Below are 27,776 nucleotides of genomic sequence, written 5' to 3' on the forward strand. Positions count from 1 at the left end.
TTATCCAGACATTCTAATCTGATTCGTGAACTTGTTTGAAGAACCAAATTAGCGAGAGATCAGTTATCAAGATTAAAAGATCCAGGATCTGCCAAATCATCTTAGATCATTTAAGCGAGGTACGAAGAACGGACCCTAGGTATTGCACTCCTGGATCAAAACAAAGGCAAGCACAGGTTGAGGACAGGAGTGAGTTATTTACACCGTTTTCTATATAAAAGCAACGGCACCAGATAAAAGGAATATTTTCCACATGAAAAGGAGTTTTAGTCCTAACCAACACCTTAAATTGATATATCAAAAACGGCTTCTATTTCTCACAGATGAGCAGTAGAACACTATGACAATGATCACCTCAGGTTCACCTCATGTGCTTTATTCAGTGTTAAATGCTAACAATGCGAGTCTGAATGCCATTTCACATTACATTTATTGCCATAAACTGAAAGCAGCAGCAGATAGTTCACCTCAGATCTTTAAAATAAAATAAACCGTTTGAAATTGAACTTTAGAACTAAACACATATGAGTGATTCAGCATGTACAATTAATAATGCTAAAGAGTTAAAGGTTAATATGTATTAAATAGATTATAAACATTAACATTTCATGAGTGAGTGCATTTTCTGTGCTTCTGAATAGCTGTATCTAAATTTCTGTCATGTTTCGTCTGATGCAAACAGTCAAATTGCGTATCTCATCACGTAGTGTGTTGTTAGGACACGTGGTTACAATGTAAAATGCTTACCTAATGTTTATGTGCACACTATTTATATTATTTGCTTATTAATAATCTCATGTGGAACTCTGAATCTGTGTCTCATTTTGGAGTCTGCTACTGTCCACCGGAGGTCGCATTTTGGTCACGAACACAAATTTCAGAGCCTTCCTGATGAAATGAATGAAATACGCAGTTTTACACCAAGGCAACCTGGTGTGCTGAAACTGGCATCAAGCAGGTTAAAATGACCAAAAAAAGACAGACTTTTTGGCACAGAAAACACATTTTCAGCATTATTTTTCAGATAAACAAGAATGTGTATTTAGCATGTTCTTTTAAAATCTGCAAACATATTATGGTATTTTTATGCTTTAGAAGAGTCAAAAACTTACATACAGCACCTTTAAGACCCACAGAAACCCTGAATAATTTCTGAAAAACACTACATTAGTAGTATATAACGCACACTCAACTAATTAAATGTCTTCAAACTTTTCATAATTTTGTGTTTACTATTGTTTAAGCATGTTGTTTAAGCGTTCTACAACAGCATATAACTCATTGATGTGAAATTACTCAGATTTACCCAGTTTATGTGTGGATTAAAGGCTCAAATCCTTTTACGGCCACTGTATTATCCTATGCTCATTCATTACTGAAAACAAACAGACTTGTCAAGTGTTTTCTGCACAGTTTCTCCAGCTGTAAATGCTGTAAGCTGTAAGAATGTGATACCGCAAACAGAGCCAAAGCAAAAAACAAAACAAAAAACAACAGTGTTTCACACTAAAAGTTCAAACTGTTAACCTGTTCCTCTGTTAACAACACTGTACTTCTAGTAATTTTAAGGACCCGATATACTTCAAGTATTTATTAGTTTATTCTGTTCAGTCGTTCAAGGGAAGACACAAGTAAGTAAATACATGAACAAACTGACAAGAAATTATTTTATTCTAAATGAAAGCGACACTAATGCCTTTTCATACTATAAAGATGATTTTATTCAAACAATATAATGCATGTTCTATATATAAAAATATGACATTACTAAGTGTTGAATTGCAGAGCTCATCCAAACATGTCTGATGCTTTCTTAACTACGGTTTTGTTGAGATTATTTTGTTCTTGATAGAAAGGTGTGCAGCACAAACGTACATATTTTCAGGTTAAATTTGATTCTTGCATTTCAAATTTTTTTTTTTTAACTATTTGCTTTTCTTTGTCTCTCTCCAAAAATATTAGAATCACAATTACTTTTAAAACAAGAAAAACGAGTGTCAGTTCAGATTTTTTTTGTTTTAATCTGTAATAGCGATTATTAATATAATATAAGACTTTGAATTTAACTGATCGTTTTACATGACAATATCTGTGTATAAAAGAAGCTTAGTCATGGTTTTGTCATAATATACCTGTAATATGATTTTTGGGACATACTGCCCAGCTCGATAAAGCAGCTTGCTTTAAAGCAATCTAATGCATGTTCTGTATAAATAAACATGACGTAAAGAGTGCCGAACTGCAGAGCTCATGCAAATATCCACATCTCTTTTAGCCCGTATGATGCGTTCTGAACTGCAGTTTTCTCCCCGCTGTCATTTTTGTTGGGATAATTTCTTGAGAAGCGAGTGAGCAGCACAAATTGACATATTTCGGATCGAATTAGTCCAGAAATTTACAATTTAATTTGCATCTTTGCTCTATATTGTATTTATTTAGGCTTTCAGTTTGTTTATGATAATTTATGTAGATACTTGTCTATAGAATCTCTCCAATTAATCTAAAATGAAAAATTATGTATTTTTTAAGTCAGTTGGTGAAACTACAGTAATGTCACTGAAGATATAATAGAAAAACTAAATATCGCAAAGTCACATAGTCTCTATACACACTAGCATTTTCCAAAAGTTGTTAATCTCCAATGAAAAATGCTTGTCTCTGAGACTGGGGCTGCTTCTCATGCTTTTGCATTATTCTAGCAATACTTTATTGTCATACACCTATTGGTATGTGCAGCATCACATCAATTCTTACACAAATCATATTTGCAAAAGCCACCATTGTCAAATTTAAAATTATAAAACTGCATTTTCAAATTTAACCACTATGAAAAGCATTTTCGAAAAGCTTTATTTTCAGTAAAGTCTGTTTCACATCGCAACCGGGAGCAGAGCTTGTTTTTTTTTTGGCGTCCATGTTAACAGATTAGAGCTTTCATACGGCATGCAGAAGCAGCACGTCAGCGCGAGGTGTGAGCGTCGCTGAAGCAGCAGTGCAGCGATAGTTTCGATGCTGGGTCTATCTAGCTCACACTCAATTAAAGTGACAGTGCATTCATAATGACCAAAAACACATTGAATGACAGTAAAAAGTAGCAATTTTACCCAATAAATGCATCAATAATATCCTCAGATTTTTAGATATTTAATCAAATGAATTAAACGAATAAAAACGGCAACAAATATTTATTTGTTTTAGTATTAGTTTTGCTTACTAAGTTGCACACCAGTTTGATCTTGTATAAATGTCATTATAACTATATTATATAAATATAATTATAATTATAGGCCTAAATCATCCTGACAATCAATAACATATATATAACTTGTTAAACAAATAGTTGCAGGTTGAGGAAACAACATAGGAGGAAGTTGCTTTGGGCCTTGGTGCAGATGAAAAGTAAAAAAAAAGTGTATTTATATATAAAGATAGTTAGGTAACTAGAATAGATAGAGAAAGATTGATCAGTGCAAAAGCTGCTGATCAGTTGCGCTTGTGTGAAAGGCAAACGCCTGTGCGCTGTTTCTGCTTTTGATACAAACTGCTTACACTCTGCAGTTACGAACACGCTTGCAGCGTAAAACAGACGTATCAAAAAATGCTTTATCTTTACGAAGGGCAGTAATACGGTCACACAATTATATGTATTTTTAATTAAAAGTGTATTATTGTAGACAAAGCCTCAGCAGCATGTTAAGTGCAACATCATACCTTATTTTGAACTTTTCAATGAATAAACAAAAATGTTGCTGTGAGTATATCGGGGCCTGCAAATTGTCATTGTGGTGGTGTTAAGTGCTATTGTACTGTTTTCAGTGTGCAAACACAGATTCCTTTGTTGTTAAAATAAGTTTTTATAAAGCCAGTGTGCACATGTCAAAACTTTAACTACACACACACGCGCGCACTTGTCGTTACACAGCAGCAAGTGTGTACAGGACAAGGAGATTATAGCCTAGCATGCCAATCTGCCGCACCCTCACACAACTTACCGGCCGTCCAAACTCCAACTCGGAAAAGAATTTAAACCAAGGCTCGTTCTCTAAATCTATGTCATCTGGGTTTAAATCAAATGTCTGGAGCAAGAAGCAACACAGAAGAGTAGAGGTAAGCAAAGAGAAAAAACAACGAGAGGAAAAGAAAAATGGCAGTTAGGGTAACTCAGGCTTACTATAAATGCTAAACCAAACATAAAATACGTTGCTCTGGGTACATTGTGTTACATGTTTGAGATGACAAATCCAATAGAGGGCGCTGTCTACAATTTTAAAATCTAAAATACATTACTTAGGGTAATGGACTCAATCTTGAGTGCCCTGTATCACAGTACATAGTGAGCTACAGAGCAAGCTGACCGCAGCTGAAAATGTGTCCATATAAAGACAGAAAGATGAGGCAAAATGTATTCTATTACAAATTATGAACCACATTTAGGTTTACTGTAGTATTTATGTTGGGTTATGCAAAGAATTACATGAAAATAATCCTTTATTCATTGATTTTATGTCCCTATAAATATCATTATTGTAAAAAAGGAACAAAATTTGTTGGAATCATACTGCCCCTTAGTATTCATTTGACTTAGAAGCCACAGTCAAACTTATGCTGATGTATGTTCTTGCTATTTCAAAAAAGTATAGGCTGAGGCAAGTATTTCCAATGAGCTTGCGTTGATTAAGGAGCATCCAAATATGGCACGATGGGTAAAGAACAGATGCGGATATGGTGGCTCATCTCTCTCTCTCACTCTCTAAACGCTTTCATTTATAACAATTACCAGGGCAAGGTAACTAAATTGCTTTGGCTCCCATTGACTACAAATGTATTTACATTAAAATTAGAGAACATGATTATTTCAATCATTTCAACATTGGGATGCGAAAATAAGGGATACAAGAATGTCCACTTTCGCTCCGATTCAAATCATGTGTGCAGAATCCGTTTGGGAAACAGCATCTATTTATCAATATGGAGGGTGTCTGACAGTCACGCACCACTACATTAATTGACTGTTTTGAGGACTGCAGAGGAGGGGCAGGCAATGGTGTAATTGAAAGGAAGGGACTCCTGCCGTTTTTATATTTTTTTCAAAGTGTTTTCATGCCTAAATTAAATGAAAGCACAGAATAGATTCATTTATATATAAGAGCGAAGGGCGTTCCTAGGTGGTTCGGCGGTAAGGGTTGCGTATAGGGAGGATCGGCTCTTTGATGTTTTTTGCCACCCTTCATAAAAATAAAAATAAAAATAAAAATACAGGAGATATACGGGAAAATACCTTTACAGGATGATAGTGAGATAGAATTGTAAAATAAGGGAGAATCCTGGGACAAATGGGTGAAAATGGCTTACCCTCCTTGCAACACCTAGCAACACTATGGCAACAACCTAGAACACCTTAGAAACCTCCTAGCAACACCTTAGCAACAACCTAGAACACCCTAGCAACGCATTAGTTGCCACTCAGAACTCACTAGCAATGCCCTAGCTAGAAACATGCCAATCCATACTAGAATGTGCTAACACATGCTAACATGTGTAGTGATCTATCAATGCCAGCTGTTTAAAAACTACTTTAATTATTAAAACTTTTAAACTACTTCAAACTTTCAGACTAGGCGTTCTCAAGCCACCATAAAGTTTGTCTACAAACTTTACTTTTCTAGCATTATACTGTGCTTCGAGTATGTGCTTAAAAACTACTGCTCTTTTACTTCTGTTAGGTTAGCTTAAAACAAATCTAATCAGTCATATTGAAATTTTAGGTCTACCATCTCCCCTACTATTGGTCTATACAATGGAAGTCAACGGGAAACAAAACTGTTTAGCCCTCAACATGGGATAGAAAATATTTCTTCTGATTTCCAACTGATAGAACTTTTCACTACAAGAGTTGTGCCTTTCAACTTTATTCAGCAGGGGGAGACATTGAGCTTCTTCCTCCTGTTTCTCTCTCTCTAAAGCCTCTTTTTCTTTTCCCCGAGCTATGACTGTACATGCTGTGAAAGCTGCCCACTCATTTTGCCGCACGGGACATCTCCCACCGCCACATCCACTGTGTTTGTGCTGAGGGCAGTGCTGTGATTCAGCCTCCTGACATTTCTATCCTATTGTTCCCTGTGAACCGAGCTCCTGGCTATGACTCCACCGCTTTTGTCTGACACCCTTCCAGCTTTTTACATCTGCATTGCAAAACAAAAGTTCAGCCACTTTCAAAAGAGAAATGAAACACTGAGGAAAAACATCTATTGAACCAGTTTGTTCGTACAAACACAATCTTGACATTAGTGTAAGAATAGTATTGGGATATAATGTATTGCTGGCAAAATCCAAAGCTGCATCGTTAGCATGAATACCACAGCATAATGTTTCAGGTAAACCGCAGCACTATATAGCTCCAATTGATTGCTTTAAGTGCAAACATTTACCAATATTTTACCAACATGAACTAATATAGAATGGAAAGAAAGCTTACTAAAGAACCACATTGCTCATGATAAGCAAACTTACGGCCGAGGGTCCAATATTTGGTCAAATGATCCGTGAAACGGAGGTTAAATCCTGTCTTAACACACATCCAATCAGCAGTTTGGAAACTGCTGAAGTTTTTCTACTGTAGTAAACATTAAGTGAAGCATGTGACGATTTCATAGACCTGAATTTAAAATAAAAATGAGAGTATTTATAAGACATGGTATAAGATTTATAAGATATGGTCATTTTGATGCTGTTTAAATATTTGGGATTTGGTGAGCTACTGTTTTAAAAGGAAGTAATATAAAAAATACACTCACTCACAATCATTTGACCTAGTTACTTATTTGTCAGGGGTTGCCACAACAGAATGAATCACCAAATGCTCTAGCATGTGTTTAATGCAGTGGGTGCCCTTCTAGCCGCCTTAAACGTGACATAAAAATATTCCATTAATATAAATCCATATATGAGTAAACCGAAAAACATTTTTTTAAATAATTATTTTTGTATAGAAGTGTGGATGTGGTTAAAATGTATTGTACACTGTGGACACTGAGTGAAGCCTGCTGCAGCTGCTACAGCACACAGAACTCCATATTCTGCTCCATCAACACATGATTACTGCTTGCACAGTTTATAACTTCCTGTACTTTGTTCTGTTTCTTCATTGTTTGTGATTCTTGTTTTATTTTAACTTTAGTGTCTGTAATTTAAAATAAAAAAAATAAAGCATTTTAAAGTTTGCTATTTAATGTATATTATTTATTTAATAGTATAGTAATAGTAGCAGTAGTAATACCAGAATGGATTTTTTATAATTTTTTTAATCAAAATAGCCCAATGCATTGGGTTAAATTATGTAACCCATTATTATATGGGTTATAAGTTGGGGTATTTTAACCTAACTATTTTTTTTAGATTGGGAAAGCTGATTTCCAGCTTCCAGTCTATTCCAGCCTAGCATAATCCTTAAAAATAAAATTGTTTTGACCTAAAATGGAGGGTAGTGTAATTTTGAATGAGAGGAAGAACAAAAAGTTATCTGCAAAGCATATGAAGTTAAAGGAATACACTGAATATTCTAAATTGTCACAAATGATCAATTTAACACTCATACTTTAATTCAAGCCTTTCTTTCTTTTACATAAAAATAGTCCCAATTATCTTTGAACAGAGAGTGAAATACCCCTCTGACCCCCCTAATTAACACTGGATCCCCCTGACGAACAACAAAACAAGATGTATGGGGGAGTCTACACTTTAATAGTTAAGAAATAGTTTGCTCTGATCTGTACCTTAAATAATACTAGTAATTACAATAATAGATAACTTTAATATACATATGACCACGCCTGTAGTGGTTCATACCATTGTGAATGCATGTTTGCACCAAAAATATGAAATCATCAGTTTGAAACCAGCAAATCTTAAGCACCGATAGACAGTGTAAGTGTTCACAAAACATATTTCTTTAAAAAAAGATGTTTGTAGGTGTCTGTAAAACTAGAAATATAGTTTGTATTTTATTATACACAGGCTCGCACATGGAAATTAAACAGTGAAATAAAATAAAAATATTTATATGTGCAGTCTTTCATGGTCATCCATCAATAGGTGCAAGAAACCAAACCTCACACCGTTTATTTAATTACACAACTGTCATTGAGAACCACTCAATATCCCTCAAAACACTGAAAACATAATAACAAGTTTGATTAATAAATTTGATGTAACTGAATTAAATATATTTGGTATATTACCGAACATAACCAAAAAACTTCCCTCAATCATCAACGTATAATTTGCACCCTGTCTGTAAATCAGGATTTTAAAGTTCTATTCCAGACTAGACTAGTTCTGGACCTTTCCCAATCTGATTTCCATCTCTCTCTTCAACATTGCTTCCTTTAAAGGTACTGTCCTATCACAATAAAGTAAAAAAAACAGCCAAAAATTAAAATAAATAATAAAAAAAAGGTAGAAATGGTGGTAAAAATGCAGATATAACGATTACACAATTAAATTCAAAATGGGGCAAACACATGGAAAGATCTGTCTATACCCATAATGAATAAACATTTTTTGCTTCCAGAGGGAAAAAAGTCATACAGGTCTGAAATTATATGAAGGCAAGTAAATAAAGGCTGAATGTTCATTTCTGGATGAGCTACTTCTTTGAAACTTTCAACAGTTTCGATGGCCAAATTTGGCTTTACATAGAGCTAAAAAACTATTTCCAAAAGCAAGTCTGCTGAATGAGCAACTTAATCCAGGACAGGCCTATAATCTTTGTAGAAGTCTGACCCTGTATGTCTGAATTTATGAGAGTGAAAAAGCTCCCTAAATTTAAGGAAATTTCTCTAGAACTTTAAAGCACAGTAAGGATTATAAAATTATATTAGCAAACGACAATCAATTAATTAATTGATTTAATAAAATTGAATCACTCACAGGCCTTTCTTGTTCGAGGATGGAGGATTTTCCAGGCTCATACTCAAAGATGCTCCGTGGTTCTGCCCGATATTTACGCGTGTCCACTTTACGTTCTGGAGGACCCCATTCGTTTCTGTAGAAGAGACCAATATAAGAACCGATCTGAGGGCAGCCTGTAGGACATGAGTAGAGGTGTCTTACGGGTCATGGGAGAACTCTTTTTCTCTGTCCATGTCCCGCGAGCGGAGCTGGAGGAGAGAAGGCATCGGAGGGGGCGGCGGGGGCACGGGTGATGGCGAGAGCTCTCGCTGGGCAGCACTGTCGGGAATGTCTGAGGTATTTCTAGAGAGCGGCCGGTACGTGTGCGTTCGAGGAGGTGGGTGAGCATGAACTGGAGGATAGTTGTCTGAGAAAGAGACACAAATATTATATTAATATCGCAGAGTAATGAAACTAAGTTAATGGCTATATTTAGGCATTGCAGAAAAAAACAAGCAAATATATAGCAGTACACTATTCTGAAATCTAAAACTAGGATCAAATCTTTTAAAATAAATCTCTTTATTTTGTGTCTCTCCTGGCCAGAGGTCGTATTTTACTACATTGAAAGTCATCTGCTCCACCTACTCACTCCATGTGGATTAATGACTTTTCTCACTTTAAAAAAACTGGAACAAATTAGACACTGTCTAAAGGGTTCTTCCAAAAACTTTTATAAAATTTGGGGTTCTCTTCTTGAATATATGGAAATGCATACTCCCTGCATACTGGATGACATTTTATTTTTACATTCTTCTCTGCTGTGTGACATCTTATATGACATCATGACCAGGGTTTTAATTTGGTGTAAAAAACAATTGTTTTAGTTACAAGATGATTATTATTATTGTAATAATATATATATATATTATTTTTTATTTATTTATTTTTCACCTTTATTATGACAGGACAGTAGAGAATTCAGACAGGAAAGCATTAGGAGCAGAGAAGGGTCATCAGCAAAGGACCTCGAGCCGGGAATCGAATGTGTCGCTGTGAGCACATTGGTGCTATATGTCAGCGCGCAGAACCACTAGGCTACTGGCACCAACATTATTATTATTATTATTATTATTATTATTATTATTATTATTATTGCTTTTATTATTATTAGTTTTTTTCTTTATTTTTTATTTTCTGTTTTATATATTTTTTTCTATAAATACTGCATCTGGAGGTCAATAATTGTCACAATCATTTAGATCCTTGTTTACTTCTCTCTCTATGTTCAAATGTACAATAATATTGTAAAATATGTGATATTTGTAAAAAAATGTAATTTCTATAAATAAAGTTGAAAAAATAAAAAATAAAATAAAATAAGTCTCATTAGCTCAAACAGGCAACATTTCTATGATCATATATATATATATATATATATATATATATATATATATATATATATATATATATATATATATATATGTGTGTGTGTGTGTGTGTGTGATTAAAACTGAATTTTTAGGGTCACATGATCTTGCAGAAATCATAACAATTTGCTGATGTGGTGATTTCTTATGAATATCAACAACTGAGCTGCACAATATATTTTATGCCATTTGTAACTTCCATTTTAAACATATTTATGAATTTAATTTAATCAAATCATTAAACTTAAGTATCTTCAATTTAAAAAAATAAAGAATTATATGGCAACATAAGTGTGTTGTGTGACACATACATTGATTTAATGGGTAGATTTATCTTGCTTTATACACTTTTGAAAAGGTTTTTGCCAATTTTAACATCACATTTGTGGTTTCCAACTAATTTTATGATCCAATACAACAACCAAAAAACTTAATTCCATAAACTCTTTCTATAACTTCATTATCAATTTTAAAAACTATATTATGACTATTTTTTTAATTTCCCAAATAACATACCCTTTGTTTAACTTAATTTAATGACAATTTGTTTACATCAACCCACAATTTCAAAACTATTGAACAACATACTTTCTTGTTTTAAGCCATCAGAAAAGTTAAAATCGGATTTAATTTATTTGAAAGAACTCACCGTTGTTTATAACTGCGTATGTTGCATTATATGTGTCTGCATAGTCATCATCTGGTGAAAACAGCATTAGATAGAAACTGAAAATCTCATAAAACTGACAAAAGAATATGTAATTAATAGCTGGATTTAATATGCATTCACAGTTAAAGTCAAAATTATTAGCCCCCTGTATATATTTTTCCCAATTTCTCTTTAACGCAGAAATGTTTTTTCAACACATTTCTAAACAAAATAGTTTTTATAACTCATTTCTAATAACTGATTTATTTAACCTTTGCTGTGATGACAGTACATAATATTTAACTAGATGCACTTCTATACAGCTTAAAGTGACATTTAAAGACTTAACTAGGTTAGTCAGTTAACTAGGCAGGTTAGTGTAATTAGGCAAGTTATTATATAACAATGGTTTGTTCTGTAGACTATCGAAAAAATATATAGCTTAGAGGGGCTAATAATTGTGACCTTAAAATGGTGTTTAAACAATTAAAAACATTTTTTTTCTAGCCAAAATAAAACAAATAAGACTTTCTCTAGAAGAAAAAATATTATCAGACATACTGTGAAAATGTCCTTGCTCATTTGGGAAATATATATATATATATATATATATATATATATATATATATATATATATATATATATATTCAATTAAAAAAAACGAAAAATTTTGACTACAACAATATGTAACCAGTATACACACCTGGCTTATGAACCATGTGGATCTGTTTGAACATGGTCTTGTACCAGTCCTTGGGCCTGTCCACAGTCTAAATAGAATCACAAACACAGTCAAGTAATCCTATCAGTTTGTTGGTTAAGTGCACAAAAAGCTAACAGCATTTGTCATTACCTGACAACCAACAAAATCACCAGAACACACAGAGAGAGAGAGAGAGTGAAAGAGAGAATGGGAGTATCACAGAAACCTGCCAGGAAAGAGGCAGGAATGTTCTCTTCTGCTCACAAACACACATTCACAGACAGTCTGACCTGCTGAAAAGCATTCCTGTGGCCACAATAAGAGGATCAAATGTCAAAACAGCTCAAATGCTAATCAAGGAAAATGTCCCCAAAACAGACGACAGACAGCTGATCTGTTGTTTTAAATTGACCAATGACAGTCAACAGATGGGATGACCATGACGATGAGTGTTTGGCTTAGTTTTTTGATCCTAGCTAGTTAAAACAAGGCAACAAGTAATAAAAATCATATTTTTGTGAAAATGGACATCGGGACATTATATCAAGTCATTTTTGGTTTCTTTTCCTGCAGTGATGTGCTATAAAGCGCCATACACTCTATTTCAGTGATTCAAAAATAGCTCATACAAGTTTATCTCAGACAGTCTTGTTTTGAATGTTCTATTAACCTTATTCTTCACGTATTAATATTTTTGGCTCAAGACGTTTGGTTTAATTCACTTCCATTCATTTTTAGACATTAAAAATAGCTTGTTTTGCTGCTTGATGTTGCAAACTGATGCTTTTTTATTATATTATTCTGCTTTGTCTGTAGAGCAAGTAGTTTGGCTGTTTTCTGCCTTTATTATTCCTAGTCATTTCTCCCATAGGGAACTGAATAGGAAGTTCTAAAACAATAGCAAAAATGTGCGCACTTCTGTATTGTAGATCAATAAGTTTTCATCATAAAACAAATGTCATACATATAGGGTGCTATGTGGTTTCAGGTTTTTGAGGGGTGTTAAATATATATGTTATTGATCCAGTGCTTTGAAACAACCAAATGCAGCATTTGTTTGCAGTAAAAAATAAAAAAAATGCAATGTTCAAAGAATGCAAATAGCAATTTTCCGAACCTTAAATGTGTGCTCTTTCATGTCGCATTCTTATTTTTTGTAATTTATTTTAACAACAATATCGAATGTATATCAAAAAATTAAAACGAGCATATAAATTTAATCTGATTTGTTCAAAAAAGCTGAATCATTTTTTATTAATCATTAAGTGGATCACTGGATCATTCAGAATTGCTGATTCATTTATCAACAAACATGTTTCACTGAGATCCGCAGTGGCTCAGCTGTGACTGCAAATGTTTGGAATTATTTTAGGACAAGAAGATACTAAGAGACTGAAAAGGTCATACATTAAATATATCAATACTTTTCCAGTCATTTGTTTTAAAACTCATATTCCAGATTTATAATAGTTTATAAATAGTTGCATCTCTACTAAATGTCAGTTGCAAACATTTTAACTCATATGATTTTTTGGTTCAGGGTCACAAATGCTGATAGCCTGAACAAAAGACATAATAACACAAAATGTCAGGCTAACTTTTTTTGTAAGCAGTCAAAAAATATACACTTTTACTTCACAAAATAATATTATTCATATACTTGAGACAGGATCATTGAAAGGAAACACACTTTGACTTACATACAGTCTTTCTTTATGTAAAGTAGTACAAAAACAAAGCAAATTAGCAAGATTATACAGTGAATAATCACTACAATTGTCCTATCAAAGATAATGCTATAGAAGATTTGCTATTTGACAGATCTCATTTAGTATGTGTTACAAAGTCAATGTGTTTAAAGCAGTTCTTGATTTAGTATGAAGATGTAAGAATAAAGCCTGTATTGTTATAAGTCCATTTGTGAGTACCCAGAATAACCTCAAACTCAGTTTTACCCCTTTCCTAAATTAATTAAATTAAAACAAACTCAGAATGAACTGAGTTAATAATACAAATGATATATTCCATGCTGCAGTAGTTTAGCATGGACAAACTACTTACATCAATCAAAAGACAAAATCAGCCAGTATATACTTTCAAAAATTATCATGTGAGCAAAGATTTTACTCAAGTTGCATGATAAATTATCATGATGAATGATCAACTATTTGTACAGAATGCAGTAGCCTATATAAAACTGTTAAGTTGATTTAATTATTACATTATTTTAGATGTTCTTGTTACAGTTTGACAATTAATTTAACAACTAAGATACTACTAATTCATTACATATACTTACTATACGGTTAGGGTTAGATTGCGGATTATATGTTAAGGGTTAGTTGCATGTAATTATGCATATATATTTTTAACTACTATAGTAAGTACATTTAAAATCTGTAACAAGGACACCTTAAATACAAATGTTACCAACAATTGTTGTAGGATTTAAAATGTGACCATTTTCACTCAAATACTGACAATAAATCTCACAAATAGCACACATAAATATTAATCACTGAAATTGTATTTTCTTTTAAAGCAAACTCCATCAATCATAATCGAATTAAATCAGTCATTTATGTTAGTTCCCTCATACATGCTAGTATACTCACCGTACGGATGGCGATGGGAATGCCAGACTCATCCACTGGTCCAATGCCTTCGTAATGGGGAGCTTTTATGACAGAGACCTTCTTCTCTTCCTCTGAGAAGCGAGCGATGGGCACGGAGCTACTGACCACTGTCTGACCAGAGACAACAGACTCTCTCCTCAGTGTCTGTGAACCCTCTGCAAGATAGAGAGCTAGTTTAGAGATAGATAAAAAATTAAAACAAAAGAGTAAACTGCACTGCAATGTTGTTCTGTCCTTTAAAAAGTATCAAACTGTATCGCATATGACCCCACTGAGATCCTCAGTAACAGTGTGACAAGCTAGAATGAACCTTTTAAACAGAATGGCTCTCTCACAAACACATCATCAATGACTGCTGTGCTGCTATTGGCTCTTCAGTTGACTGCTGCCATAGATACAGTCACACTATGCAGAATCTCTTACTGTCTAGACTTTGTCAGATGCTAAAATTTATCATAAAGGCAATTACCTGCCTGTTCACAAGCATTTCACACTATTATAGCAAAGAATGTCTTCAAAGAAAGAAATATATTTGTTTTGTCTGCGATTTATCTTAAATTACAAAATAGGTAAATAGTGACACAACTGGCAACTTGACAGTCCAATTTAATCTAAGCGAGCAGGAAACTGACATGGCACAATCTCCAACCCTGACTAAGCATCATGAAGTATATGACATTAGTATGATGTGGCATAAATGAGACAGCTACATTTATATCCCCACATTTGTACAGGTTTGCGGTTGTAAAAAGGCAGTGATGGGAGGAAATGCTACAGCACACTATTTGTCAGCATATTTCTTTAAACTGAACTACTACAACAACTGTATAAATGTGCCTTGCTAAGCAAATCTGCACTAAAGTGTCAGAGCTTTGCCTCCCCTCAGTTTCCCTCTGTTCAGGTATTGATTGCTCTGGTCTGGCCTAATGGATGCAAATGATTCATATCCTGAGGACCAAACTGCACCGTTAATTGCCAATAATTGCCCGATGTCCACTAACAAGAAAAATCGTTGTTTTAGAGCATCAAAAATGGGAATGAATCAGCAGAAGCACAAAAAGACAATTTAGGAAGTCTTTGTTTAGAGATATAGGTAATAACTAGGGCCAGACGGAATTTGCTGACATTTTTTGCTATTTCTGCAGAGAATTTTGGTAAATATCTGCGGATTTCTGTGAAATTATTTTGGGAGTATCATAACTAAGACCCTAATATGTGAAATAAAAAAATAATATCTTTTAAACTTTTAGTTATTGTTTATAATGCAAATCCAATTAGATTCACATTATTTGATAATCTCTTATATAATATATATCTACTAAAAGATTACTGTATTACTGTACAAATTGCATTGTAGATAAATCAGATGAATATTTTCATATTAGTCAATAAGATTACTGTAATTAATTTAAAAACTGAATACCTGTAGATTTAAACATTTACTCAAGTAAATAAACACAATTAATGATGGGCTAAAAATATGCGGAAATCTGTGGAAAATCTGCGGAATTCTGTGCGCGCAGATTCCATGTGGGTGTAGTAATAACTCAAATGTCAAATCAGTTGGCGGTTCATTTTGCTGTGATGACCCCTGATAAATTAAGGACTAAGTTGAAAATGAATAATATAATATAATATAATATAATATAATATAATATAATATAATATAATATAATATAATATAATATAATATAATATAATATAATATAATATAATATAATATAATATAATATAATATAATGAAATCAGGTGACTGTTACTTTTTTACATTCATTAAGTGAGTACAAATTGTGATTTTTAATTATGTTTTATGTTTTATTATATAAAATTCTACTTAACCACTGAGATTTATTTATAATTGTTTTTAATAAAATGTTTAATAAAATGTTGGGCTTAAGAATCTTGATTTTAAGAGTGCATGAAATAAAATAAATTCTGTAATGCACTGCACATTTAAACGTGTTCACATTTAGATCTTGTTCATTTAGAATTCATACTTTTTAAAGACTGAACCTAAAGACAGACACATGCATCTTTCATGTATTTTATATATTTTAAAACAGAACATCCAAAATTTGCTGGGTTAAACACACTTATTGTACAGTATGTGGTAATATCTGATTAAGAAGAAAACATTTGTCATACATTAATTTATAAAAAAGAAGTCAAACGTTCCCCCGGAATCCCTCCATCACACTTACACAGAAAGATCTGCTGCAAGGAGATATATTTTCTAAGCCCCTACTAAGCTTTTGAATTCTGTCCTTTTCATGGTTGTGTCTTTTGGCATCATGGCCTGTTTTTGATTAATTTACATGTCTTCTACCTGTTACTCATAGTTCAGTGGAACTGTATACGAGAGTTCATTTAAAACTGGGTTGATAACCATTTCTTTCTGCTAGTCTGCTAGTTTGTGTGCACCAGGACTTTTATGGCAAAGAGGTGTAATTTACTCAGGTGAACCCAACTGAGCACAGTTGTATAGTTTTATTTATGACTTATGGCAAATTACAGGAAAAAAAACACACAAAACACAAAACAAAGCAATTACAGTTAAAGTCAGAATTATTATATATATATATATTGCCGTGCAATATTTTGCAAGTAACATCACACAAATGCCTCTTCACCCTTCACCTTTGTGTATTACATCCACCCCCTTTGATTTATTGAATGATTGATTTTTTTTTTTAATATTTCCCAAATTATATTTAACAGAGAAAGGACATTTCACAGTATGTCTGATTCTTTTCTTCTGGGTAAAGGCTTATTTGTTTTATTTCAGCTAGAATAAAAGCAGTTTTTAATTTTTTAAAATCCAATTTAAGGTCAATATTATTAGCCCCTTTAAGCTATATATATATATTTTTCGTTATCTTCAGAACAAACCATCGTTATACGATAACTTACCTAATTACCCTAACTTGCGTTTTTAACCTAATTAACCTAGTTAAGCCTTAAAAGCTTCACTTTGAGCTGTAGTGAAGTGTCTTGAAAAACATCTAATAAATTATTACTTACTGTCATCATGGCAAAGATTATATATATATATATATATATATATATATATATATATATATATATATATATATATATATATATATATATATATATATGTATATATATATATATATATATATGTATGTATGTATAATAAAAGTCACTATGCTAAACTATATTTTCAACAATTAAAGTTGACAGAAAACAGATAAATATCCCATAATGTAATTCACAACCGTAAATAAACAGAAAACACGTGTGAATTACTTGTGAACTATTAATGAACAGGTTTTTTTTCAGTGTATGCAGAATAATAAAGACATCAGTAGGGTTAATGTTATGCTAATACTCAAATACTAAAGCCAAAGGCATTTGTAGTTCATTCTGCTCACCAGAACTATGCCCATGCTGGATCTGTACCAGGCCTGGGCTGAGGATTGGTGGTGGTGGAGGAGGAGGGTGTGCAGGTGGAGAGAAGGGCCTCTGAGACTGAGAGCTTCCATTCACTGTCATTTGACCCTGGGTAACATACAAAACACTTTATAAGAGATGGAACTGTGGGTAATGTAATCTGTAAAGTCACTGTAAGACAAACAAATATGAGTGGGTGAAATCTATGAGACGATAAGAAGGTAGAATGAGAAAATGTAAGACATGAGGGCACACATTAGGAGACACAAATTGAAAAATATCACAGATATTGTAGCACAAATGCATCTGAGAAGTGTCATTACTGAGGAAAATGCTGATACAAAAGAGACAAAGTTTGGGATCAGATGTTGATGCTTCTGTAATAACATAAGAGAACAACTGACAGACTGAAAACTGTTAATGCACAGCAACTATTCAAAGAAACTTTAGCAGTTAATGAGTGCAGGACAATTTACTAATAGGAATGTTAACACTGGATTAAGCTTCAGTTATACGTTCATATTACACATGTCTTCAGTTAGCAGTGGCAAATTAAAGATTCAAATTATGTTAATATTAATTAAACAATCATCACAAAAGGTCATGTATGGCAAATTAAAGACGCAAATTTTGGTAATATTATACAATCATCACGATAGGTCATGTAAAAACAGAGGTCATCATAGGAACCCATTTAATAACTAAATCAAAATTCCCCTGTTTTATTCCCTTTCCTGGACAATTTATCATTAATTATACATAAAAATAAAAATAAACAATAAAATAAATCTTTTATTAAAAGTTTTATACATTAAACTGATAAAAATAATTGCAACAATATTAATAGCTTATTTTGATAAAAAAAAACACACTTTCTATTAATCAAAAAAACTTAAAAATAACTCAGTGACTCCAGACAAAATATTCAGCAGCATAACAGTTTTCTATATTATTAATAATAAAAAAAATGTTTTTTGACCTAGAAATCAAGATATTTGAATGATTTTTGAAATGGGATGCTGAAGAATAATAATGCCAGAAATTAAGCACTGCTAGTCTAGAAAAGTTTAAAATATATTAAAAAAAAAAAACAGTTTGAAAAACAGCTATTTGAGGTATTGAAAAACACCAAACGTTTAATTTACTTCAATGTATTAAATGTATATGTATGAACAGGGCTTGACATTAACACCTGCCAGCCAGCCAAATGCAGGTAGATGTCAGCTGTTCTAAAAAATTATTTGTTGGGTATTTTGGTTTTTTACATACACACTTGGGACATCAGAGACTTATTTTACATCTTTTAAAAAGGGGCATAAAAGGTCCCCTTTAAATAGTCCCCTTTAAAACAACATACATAGCACGCAATGAATATTTGAACACATAAAACCGAAAACCAAGTGTAAAACACAAGACATAACAGCCTGACACATTTAAGCACGTGACAAAATGTTAGACAATCAGCGCTGAAAGACAAGTGAGGACATACAACAAGTAGCTTGAAACAAACATGACCAGACTGAGGTGAAGTGCGCCAGTCGAGCGTGATAGTTACGTTAGTGCCTGTGGCAGCAGACGGGATGGATTGAAGCTCATCAGCAGCATTGGAGGTGTGGCTGAGTGTGGGGGACGGAGTGGGTGTGGCCAAGGGGGAGGAGTCTAGGCCACATATCTGCAACTCCTCCAGCCCAGCCGTGGATGAGGAATATTGACTCAGTGCCGATACGGTTACTGGCGACACGGCAGGTGAGGCCGACATTAGTCCCGAACGTTCCAGAGGGGCATAGGGAGTCGGCGAGAGGGCTTTGGGTAGTAGCCCTGATAGGAAGTCTGGGGAATCCTGACTGGCCCGGCTATATGGTGATCGACGAGCTGCTGGGTCTGGAGATGATGGTCCAGAAGAAATCGGTCCTGGGCCCCCTCTTACAGGGGAAAACTCACGCTGATGGAGGCGGATGGGAGGAAATAAAAAGGGAAGGAAGATAAGAAATTAACGTGAACAAAGCAAAGCTGGTGAGCAAGAAGTGACGCAGGCAAATTGAACCATGTTGAGTGAAGGACAGAACAATCTGTTGGGAAAAAATAATAGATACTTGGCTGTAAAAATGGCAAAATTAGTTGTTAGCAGTCAACACATAGGGCTTTTCATCATGCTGTGTGTTTTTCACTCTGTCCCATCGGATGGAGGTGAATGGGTGTTTTTTACACTTAGTTTGTTTACACTACCAGTCAAAAGTTTGAATGTTATTGAATAAAGGTTTGTGTGCTATTGTAAGAATCCTGGTTTGGTGCTCGCAAAATTTTATTGTAATTAATGCTCCAAATAAGTTTTGCTGTAGACAATTTTTGGCCAAAATCACACTTTCAATTTCAAAACACACAATAGATGCAAGCAACAATTCTGAATCTAAGTATGCCAGAGGAAGAATGTGGACATAATTCAGGGTTCAAATAGGGAATTAAAGGTGTAGTATGTAAGTTTGACACCCAGTGGTTGAACTAGGTATTGCACTTCAGGTTCAAAACACACTTTTTGCTTTAGACAAGTCAAAACTCTACATACAGCACCTTTAAGTATTTGCATGACAAAGTAAACACAAACACACAAATACAGGTGACTTTCCCTAAAAACGTACGTCTTCCAGACAAGTAAAAAATTTAACTTGAGCAGAAAATTTTTGGAGGTCAAAAAACTATAGCAAATCTGAAGCTAATCTATAGCAAATGATGTGATCAGTTGCAACAAGCAATTAAATTGCAGCTGGAAGGGCATCCGCTGTGTAAGACATATGCTGTCAGTTAGCGTGGCGACCCCAGATTACTAAAGGGATTAAGCCAAAAGAAAATAAATGAATGAAAAAAAAAAATTTAACACTAGGAAACAGCCATACAATCTTACAATTACACACCTACACTATAGACAATTTAGCTTATTCAATTCACCTACAGCACATGTCTTTGGACTATGGGGAAAACCGGAGCACCCAGTGTAAACCCATGCAAGCAGAGGGAGGACATGCAAACTCCACACAGAAATGCCAACTGACTCAGCCAGAACTCGAACCAGCGACCTTCTTGCCGTGAGGCGATCGTGCTACCCACTGTGCCACCGTGATGCCAAAATAAGATTTTAGTGAAAGTTAAAATAATAATGATAATAATAAAAACAATCACTACTAATGTGGTTTGATAAATGTGATGCATTGACGGCGCACAAAAAAATTGGGGTCGATATATAACAGCTTTAAAGGGATATAGTCTCAGATGTAGTTTGGCAGCTTGCCATCAAAGTCATTAATGAGTTAAATAAATTTGATCTATTGACATGAAATCTGAAAAATCGCATGATAATTTTTTACCAAAAGGTGTTACTTCCCTGAAACAATCTATAAGGCATGATGTTGAAGATATACAGTTGAAATCAGAATTATTCTGTAGTACTCTCTCCGTTAAACATAAATTGGGTAAAAAATAAACAGGGGGGGCTAATAATTCAGGGGGGTTACTAATTCTGACTTTAACTGTATATCAAGTTTCATAACCATGCAAACAAAATTCAAACTGTTTAATGCTCAAAATAAATGATATGGGGAATCAGGTGTGAATTGACTCGGTTTGCTGCTATAAATCTAAAGTGACTAGTCTTGTGATTTGGCAAATCCTTTCTGAATTTTTAAGCCAAAAGACTCATTTTTTTGTATCTCCTGACCACTAGATGGCGCTCTCCCAAATGCTCTTTGTCTAAACAAGCCAAAACATTGTGGTTATAATGCCTTAATTACACTTTGGCAAGCTTTTTTTTTTTTTTAATTTAAAGGACAATTTAACAATTTAACCTAATTTTTCAACTTGTTCAACCATGTTCAGAAGATATTGTGCTTTGAACATTGCAAAATTAAACAAACAGCAATGACCATTCAAAATGAACAATTGTTTCATAGCGTGCATTCGCATTGTATTGAAACAAGCAATTAGAAATTGTCAAAATTTAGTTTTGTTTCTTGCCTTTATAATTAAAATGTTACCAAACGGCTGGCCATGTTACCTATGGTTGAGCGACAGACTAAAAAGCTGAAAAAGAAGAACCGAAGAAGAAAAATTCTCCTATAATAAGTGAGCACCAAACCAGCATACTCTAAAAGATAATTTGACACTAAAAACTGGAGTAATAATGATGCTAAAAATTCAGCTTTAGCCTCACAGGAATTTGAAAATATGTTATAAAAGAAATTCAAACAATATTCAATAATTGTTTTACTTCATTCTTAAACAAATGCAGTCTTAGTTGATCATTAGAGGCTTCATTCTAAAATGTACTCCAAACCTTTAACTGGTAGTATAAGTGTACATTATAACTATAAATGAATGACAGTAATACCACCAAACTGCCTGCTGGTCTTGGTGGTATGACAGGGGGTCGTGTAGAGTCAGTGATGTCCACCGCATTTGTCCTGGGTTCAGACCGGCTCTCTGCTCGGGGCTCGGGGCTGCGAGGAGCTAACTGGATGGAGAGAGAGGCTATGTGTGAATCAGAAGTGCTAGCGGGGTCTAGCGGTGAGGGTGTGAATGCTCCTTTTGGCTTAGTTTTAGTCTTAGGGTCAGTTGTAATCATATTTGTCACAGGTGCTGCGTTTAGTTGGTCAGTTGCAAATTTAGAGGAAGACAATTTGCTTCCAAGGACCCGAGAGATAAAACTGTTAGCATTAGCTTGCTGGGAGGAGGGGGACTCCTCGAGAGGGGCTCCAGAGGTGTTAGTGGAGGTTCGGGTGGTCTTGGAGTATGAGTATGAGGAGGTGGCACTAGACTGAATGGAGTAAGAGCCTGTGGAAATGGCATCATGACTCTGTGAGGGAGAGAATGTGGCGTTTGACAGCATTGCGAGCGAACTGTAAGATGGAGGGTTAGGGGTCATGTGATAGCTCTCTCTCCGAGGGGGAGGCAAGGGGACCTGATGGAGAAAAGGTCATTTAAATATATACAAAACCAGTTCAGAGTACATTGAATCAGAGGTTTAAAGGATAGTTCACCCAAAAATGCCCCCATATCCTTTATCACCATATCATCATGAACTGATTCCAAACACAGGGTTCCCAAATACTTACAGACTTTCACTGAGTAAAAAACAGATTTTTCATGACATCTAATAGATGGAAAAACAGTTCACTGCTGCTTATATATTAACAATATAATTTTAAAAGTATATTTTAATAATAAAAATATATGTTATCATGGAATATCATTATGCATGATGCAACAAAAATTTTGTGTCTCTATTTTATGTTTGGATGCTTTACGATTAATGAATCTAACTAAACTAACTAACTAAATAACTAATAAACTTTTTAAACACCAATTGATAATCTATGACATATTTAGAAAAAATAAACAAAAAAGTAGCTTTACAAAATGTACAAACTGTCTTTTCTATCATCTACAGCAGTGTTTCTCAACCACGTTACTGGAGGACCACCAACACTGCATGTTTTGGTTGTCTTCTTTGTCTGTCACACCCATTACAGGTCTTTTAGTCTCTGCTAATGAGCTGATGATCTGAATCAGGTGTGTTTGGTTAAGAAGACATGAAAATGTGCAGAGCTGGTGGTCTTCCAGGAACATGGTTGAGAAACACTGATCTACAGTACATTTTAATCTGGCATGCAGTCTTAGACCCAGTCAAGTGGTTATTTTGAAGCCAAACTTCTTAAAATTTTGATTATCTATGTGGCTGTTTGTCACAAGAAGACAACAAGATTAGTTTGAGATCAGGTATACAGTATGTATTTTTACAGTGTCATACCTGTGTTTTTATTCTCCTGGCTTGTTGCATGTGCTAATGACGATTCTCTGTAAACCAATAGCATTCAGCTGCATATTTAGCTCCACCCTTTTGGTACCGTTCTGTTGTGCTAGCTACCTTTTGGAAAGGGTGCCCAAAATGGAATGGTATGGTTGTTTTTTGACTGTGGAAATGGGCAAAAAAGCCCACCTTACCATACAACTTAGTGGAAATTGGCTAAAATGGAGCTGTTAAAAGTAAATTAACCGTATAGCCATAAAACAGCATGATATATAATGTATATCTATAAACAATTATATTTTGATGAAATTAAACTAAAACCTAAAATGACAAACAAAAAACACTAATATTTCTTAATTTGGACCAAAAAATAATAACTACATAAAATATTTCCTTGACTTTTAATGTCTGGAATATACTGTTTAAAATATCATAATATTTTAAAAATCTCATGATGCTTAGGAGCCTTGCAGACCTTTAGGAGTATCTTTATTCTATTGAACACAAAATACAACATTGTGCAGAAATAGGAAATTGGCACACCACAGTAGACATCAATAGTAAAACAAAATACTATAGAAGTAAACTGCTTCCAACATTCTTCAAAATTTCTTATTTTGTGTTCAACATAAACAGAAAAAAAAAATTAAATTGGAACAAGTGGAGGGAGAGTAAAGGAGTTGTCATTTTTAGGAGAACTATCCCATAATATATTTAGTTAATAAGATCCCATTTCTAAACACCCTTTAAACTAGCTTTAAAGTAGAAAAAAACAGAACAAATTCAAAGTAACTTTAAAAAAATAAAAAAGAGGAAGAGGATAACCTGTTGTGAAAAATGAAAATGGTACAACATATACTATAATGGCAGTGTGATCAAGCAAGTGATTTAGCAACAGCCCATAACTAAATAAAAATGTATTATAAATAAATATGTACTGGTGTGGGAGATTTCTTGTCCTGCAGGTTGGGTTTAACACTGCGAAAGCCTTTTGAGGTCAAGGATGAGCTGCCGGCATCTCCATTTCTCAATCCCTCGGAGACACTCCGTGAACGCCAGGCATCTGCTCATACATACACACATGCAAAAAAAAAAAAAAAAAAAAAAAATTAAAACATATGAAATTATTATTATTATTATTATTATTATTATCATCATCATCATCATCATCATCATCATCATTTTAGGTTTCCAAACGCTTAATTGTACAAATGATTGGCCATTGTTTGCATGGATATTCATATAAAAGTGATGAAATCAGAGACATTTTTAAACAATTACTTGCCTGAATCTGACGACTGGGAATCACTACCTGTAGAAAATAAAGATGTACTGTATAAACATAACCATAGTATTTTAAAATATTACACAAAGAAGCTACCAAAAACTGCATTTATGATTTATGAGAACACTACTGACCACAGAAAACCACAACAAATATGTGAAAACACTGTATTTGTGAATATATATATATATATATATATATATATATATATATATATATATATATATATATATATATATATATATATATATAATGTTATCACACGATTTAATGGGTGTTATCAGTGGTTATCAGCTGATAGATATGTGCCTGTAGGGGCCTTCTGCGCCGCACATGGTTAATCAGCTATAAATCACATACGGTTGCAGCCAGAAGTTAACAAGTATTATTTATATTATTTAACCAATTTTGTTAACGTCTACCTCACCCCAACTGTCACAGTAAAGTAAAAACAGATCATGGAGTCTTCTCTATTAGTATAGCTTATTAACCATGTGGATGGATGATAGCTGCCTTCTGAGCCTACTAGTAGGCGTAGAAGGCTCCTACTGGCCCATATCTATTAGCTGATATCCACTGATACCACCTATTCAATCAAGTCATAACATCCAAAGTTGGTGAATATGTGAACAAATCATAAACAAAATTGTGCAGAGTCAAATAAGGGGGAACATAGCCTAGTTTTTAATACATTTTAATACACTTTTATTTGAAAGTACTTTACTCTTTAATTCTTTACTCTTTTTGTTGTTGTTAATCCTTAGATTTGACTACTTTTGCTGCCATCCTGCCATTGATGCCCCATTGAAAATGGTTGGAAAACATATAACTAGAGAGATGAATGGCCACAGTATGGGAATTAAAAAGAGAGATGCAGAATTACAGAGAACAGAAGATTAAAGAGCAGAGTCTGTACTGAACACAACACAGAGAGAGCTAGTAAGACCACACAAAGTTACATAACTAGTTACCTACTCCATAATGCTGATTATAAAAATACAACATTACATAAACTTGGACATAAAAAAAAGCTTTAATATGAGTTTAGTTTTACAATTTAATTCTAGCCCTATGCTGTTCTATTTCAAAAGAATGACAGAGATTTCAAGTGAAAGTGAATGGGATCGTCTCAGTTGTGCTATTTAAACTGATATCCATTTTATTTCAATCAAACACGCCTGTGCCTTAAACAATTCAACACAAAGCGAGCACAGCAGTGCATCTGCGAATACGTGCTTGACTGCTTTTGTGTGGACAGCAGTTTTCCTTTATGTACAGCTGCGTTGTTGTATCTTTGGCAGGTCCTGACAGCATGTCACTTTTTTAACAGACTCACTCGAGCAGAATATAATAGTAAAAATGTTGGGGTCTTAGTATAGCACTGAAATACAGATGCTCTACATGGTATACTATTACATGTTGAATGAAAGTGTAAAGCGTTTAAGGGTTCTGTTGATTAAAACCCAAACAGTGTCTATTAGTACAGCTGAATACATACCGAGCTTTACTTTGATTGATTGATTGACTGATTGATTGATTAATTAATAGCTTAATTGCAAGTTAGAAGGCCACTTATTGTAGATTATATTCAATAGGAAAACCGTAACAGGACAAGCTATGTTCAGAAAAAAAAAACATACCATCACCTTAGAATTATAAGGTTCTATCTGCATTCTGAATGATTTTGAGATATTGAGCTTCACAGTTTTTGCATTCCATATAGCAAACAACATGTGTGAAACAGTTTTCTTTCATACTTTATCATGACAGAGACCTTAAGGGTTCTTTAAATGTAAATTATCAAAGTTCTATTTGATCTAATTAATATGTTAATATTTATTAAATTTTATGTTTTATATGAATTATTGAATAATATTTATTGAATTATATGCCCCATGAATTAAATTAAGTATTTGCCCTTCAAGGCTTAATATTAAATTTAAAGACTTTAAAAGAAACAGAAGATGACCAAATGAGTTTAATAAACACTAAAGTGTTTCACTGACTATATGTAAACAAATAAATATATTTCACATTTATTATATACATTTTTTAATATTAATTTCTTTTTCAAAAATGTGAAATTTAACATTTCATCCCAATGTCGGTGTCGGTGACATATACAATTGCCTCACAATAAGAAGGTCACTGGTTCGAGCCTCAGCTGGGTCAGTTGGCATTTCTGTGTGGAGTTTGCATGCTCTCCCCATGTTCGGTCCACATATAAGTCCAAATACATGCAGTACAGGTGAATTTGGTAAGCTAAAATTGGCCTAGTGTATGTGTGTGATTGAGTGTGTATAGGTGTTTCCCAGAAATGGGTTGCAGCTGGAAGGGCATCCGCTGCGTAAAACATATGCAGTGTAGCTCAGTTCAGTGTGTTGGCGAAAGTGAAGAATTAAAAAAATCTTGAGAGAAACCAGGCTCAGTTGGGCACGACCATTTCTTCTATGGCCAGATGTCTTGTGCAGAGATGCAATCTATATCTAGTGTCAAATTCTCTTTGTGGGCTGGTAAGCAATTAGAAATCAACAAAAAATAATTTTTAGATAGATTTTTATTTTACAGACAGTTTGACATTTTGCATTGAACTATTTTTTGTATTGATTTAAATTTAATTAATAATAAAAAAATGTTTGCATTATATATATATATATATGTATATATCATAACCTGTATATTGTTATTTATTAAGTAACCCAAATAACTTTCATCACCTTAATGGTAAGTCTATTAAAACAATTTGCTTATTTTAAGCAAGAAAAATGCTTATAAATTACCAATTTATAGTTTTAGCATTTAGATTTAGTTAGCCTTAATCATTAATTGCTGCATTTTTATATTATAAATGCATTAAGGCACATGATGACTTACATTAACTTTGTATTGGCTATTGTTATAACTTAATTTAATGGATTAATGGATGTAATGGAGTAATGGATTTAATGGATTTATTTAATTTATTTATGCTGTTTT

The 27,776-nt window shown here is 33.6% G+C and overlaps 1 protein-coding gene across 8 annotated transcripts in view; it reads right to left on the minus strand.

The window, feature by feature from the left end:
* Positions 1-27,776, minus strand: part of sorbs2a (sorbin and SH3 domain containing 2a) — a 152,662-nt gene that overhangs the window by 32,816 nt on the left and 92,070 nt on the right. For 3 of the 8 annotated variants that reach the window (NM_001443151.1, NM_001443152.1, NM_001443149.1), the window contains 9 exon segments: positions 8,929-9,043; positions 9,112-9,316; positions 10,969-11,019; positions 11,672-11,738; positions 14,287-14,462; positions 17,700-17,826; positions 19,274-19,660; positions 24,454-24,578; positions 24,801-24,827. In NM_001443151.1, the coding sequence (NP_001430080.1) occupies positions 8,929-9,043; positions 9,112-9,316; positions 10,969-11,019; positions 11,672-11,738; positions 14,287-14,462; positions 17,700-17,826; positions 19,274-19,660; positions 24,454-24,578; positions 24,801-24,827 (1,280 nt within the window). 8 annotated transcript variants of the gene reach the window in all.

Source organism: Danio rerio, chromosome 1, assembly GCF_052040795.2.
Source record: "Danio rerio strain M-AB ecotype USA chromosome 1, GRCz13ab, whole genome shotgun sequence".
Classification (NCBI taxonomy): Eukaryota; Metazoa; Chordata; class Actinopteri; order Cypriniformes; family Danionidae; genus Danio; species Danio rerio.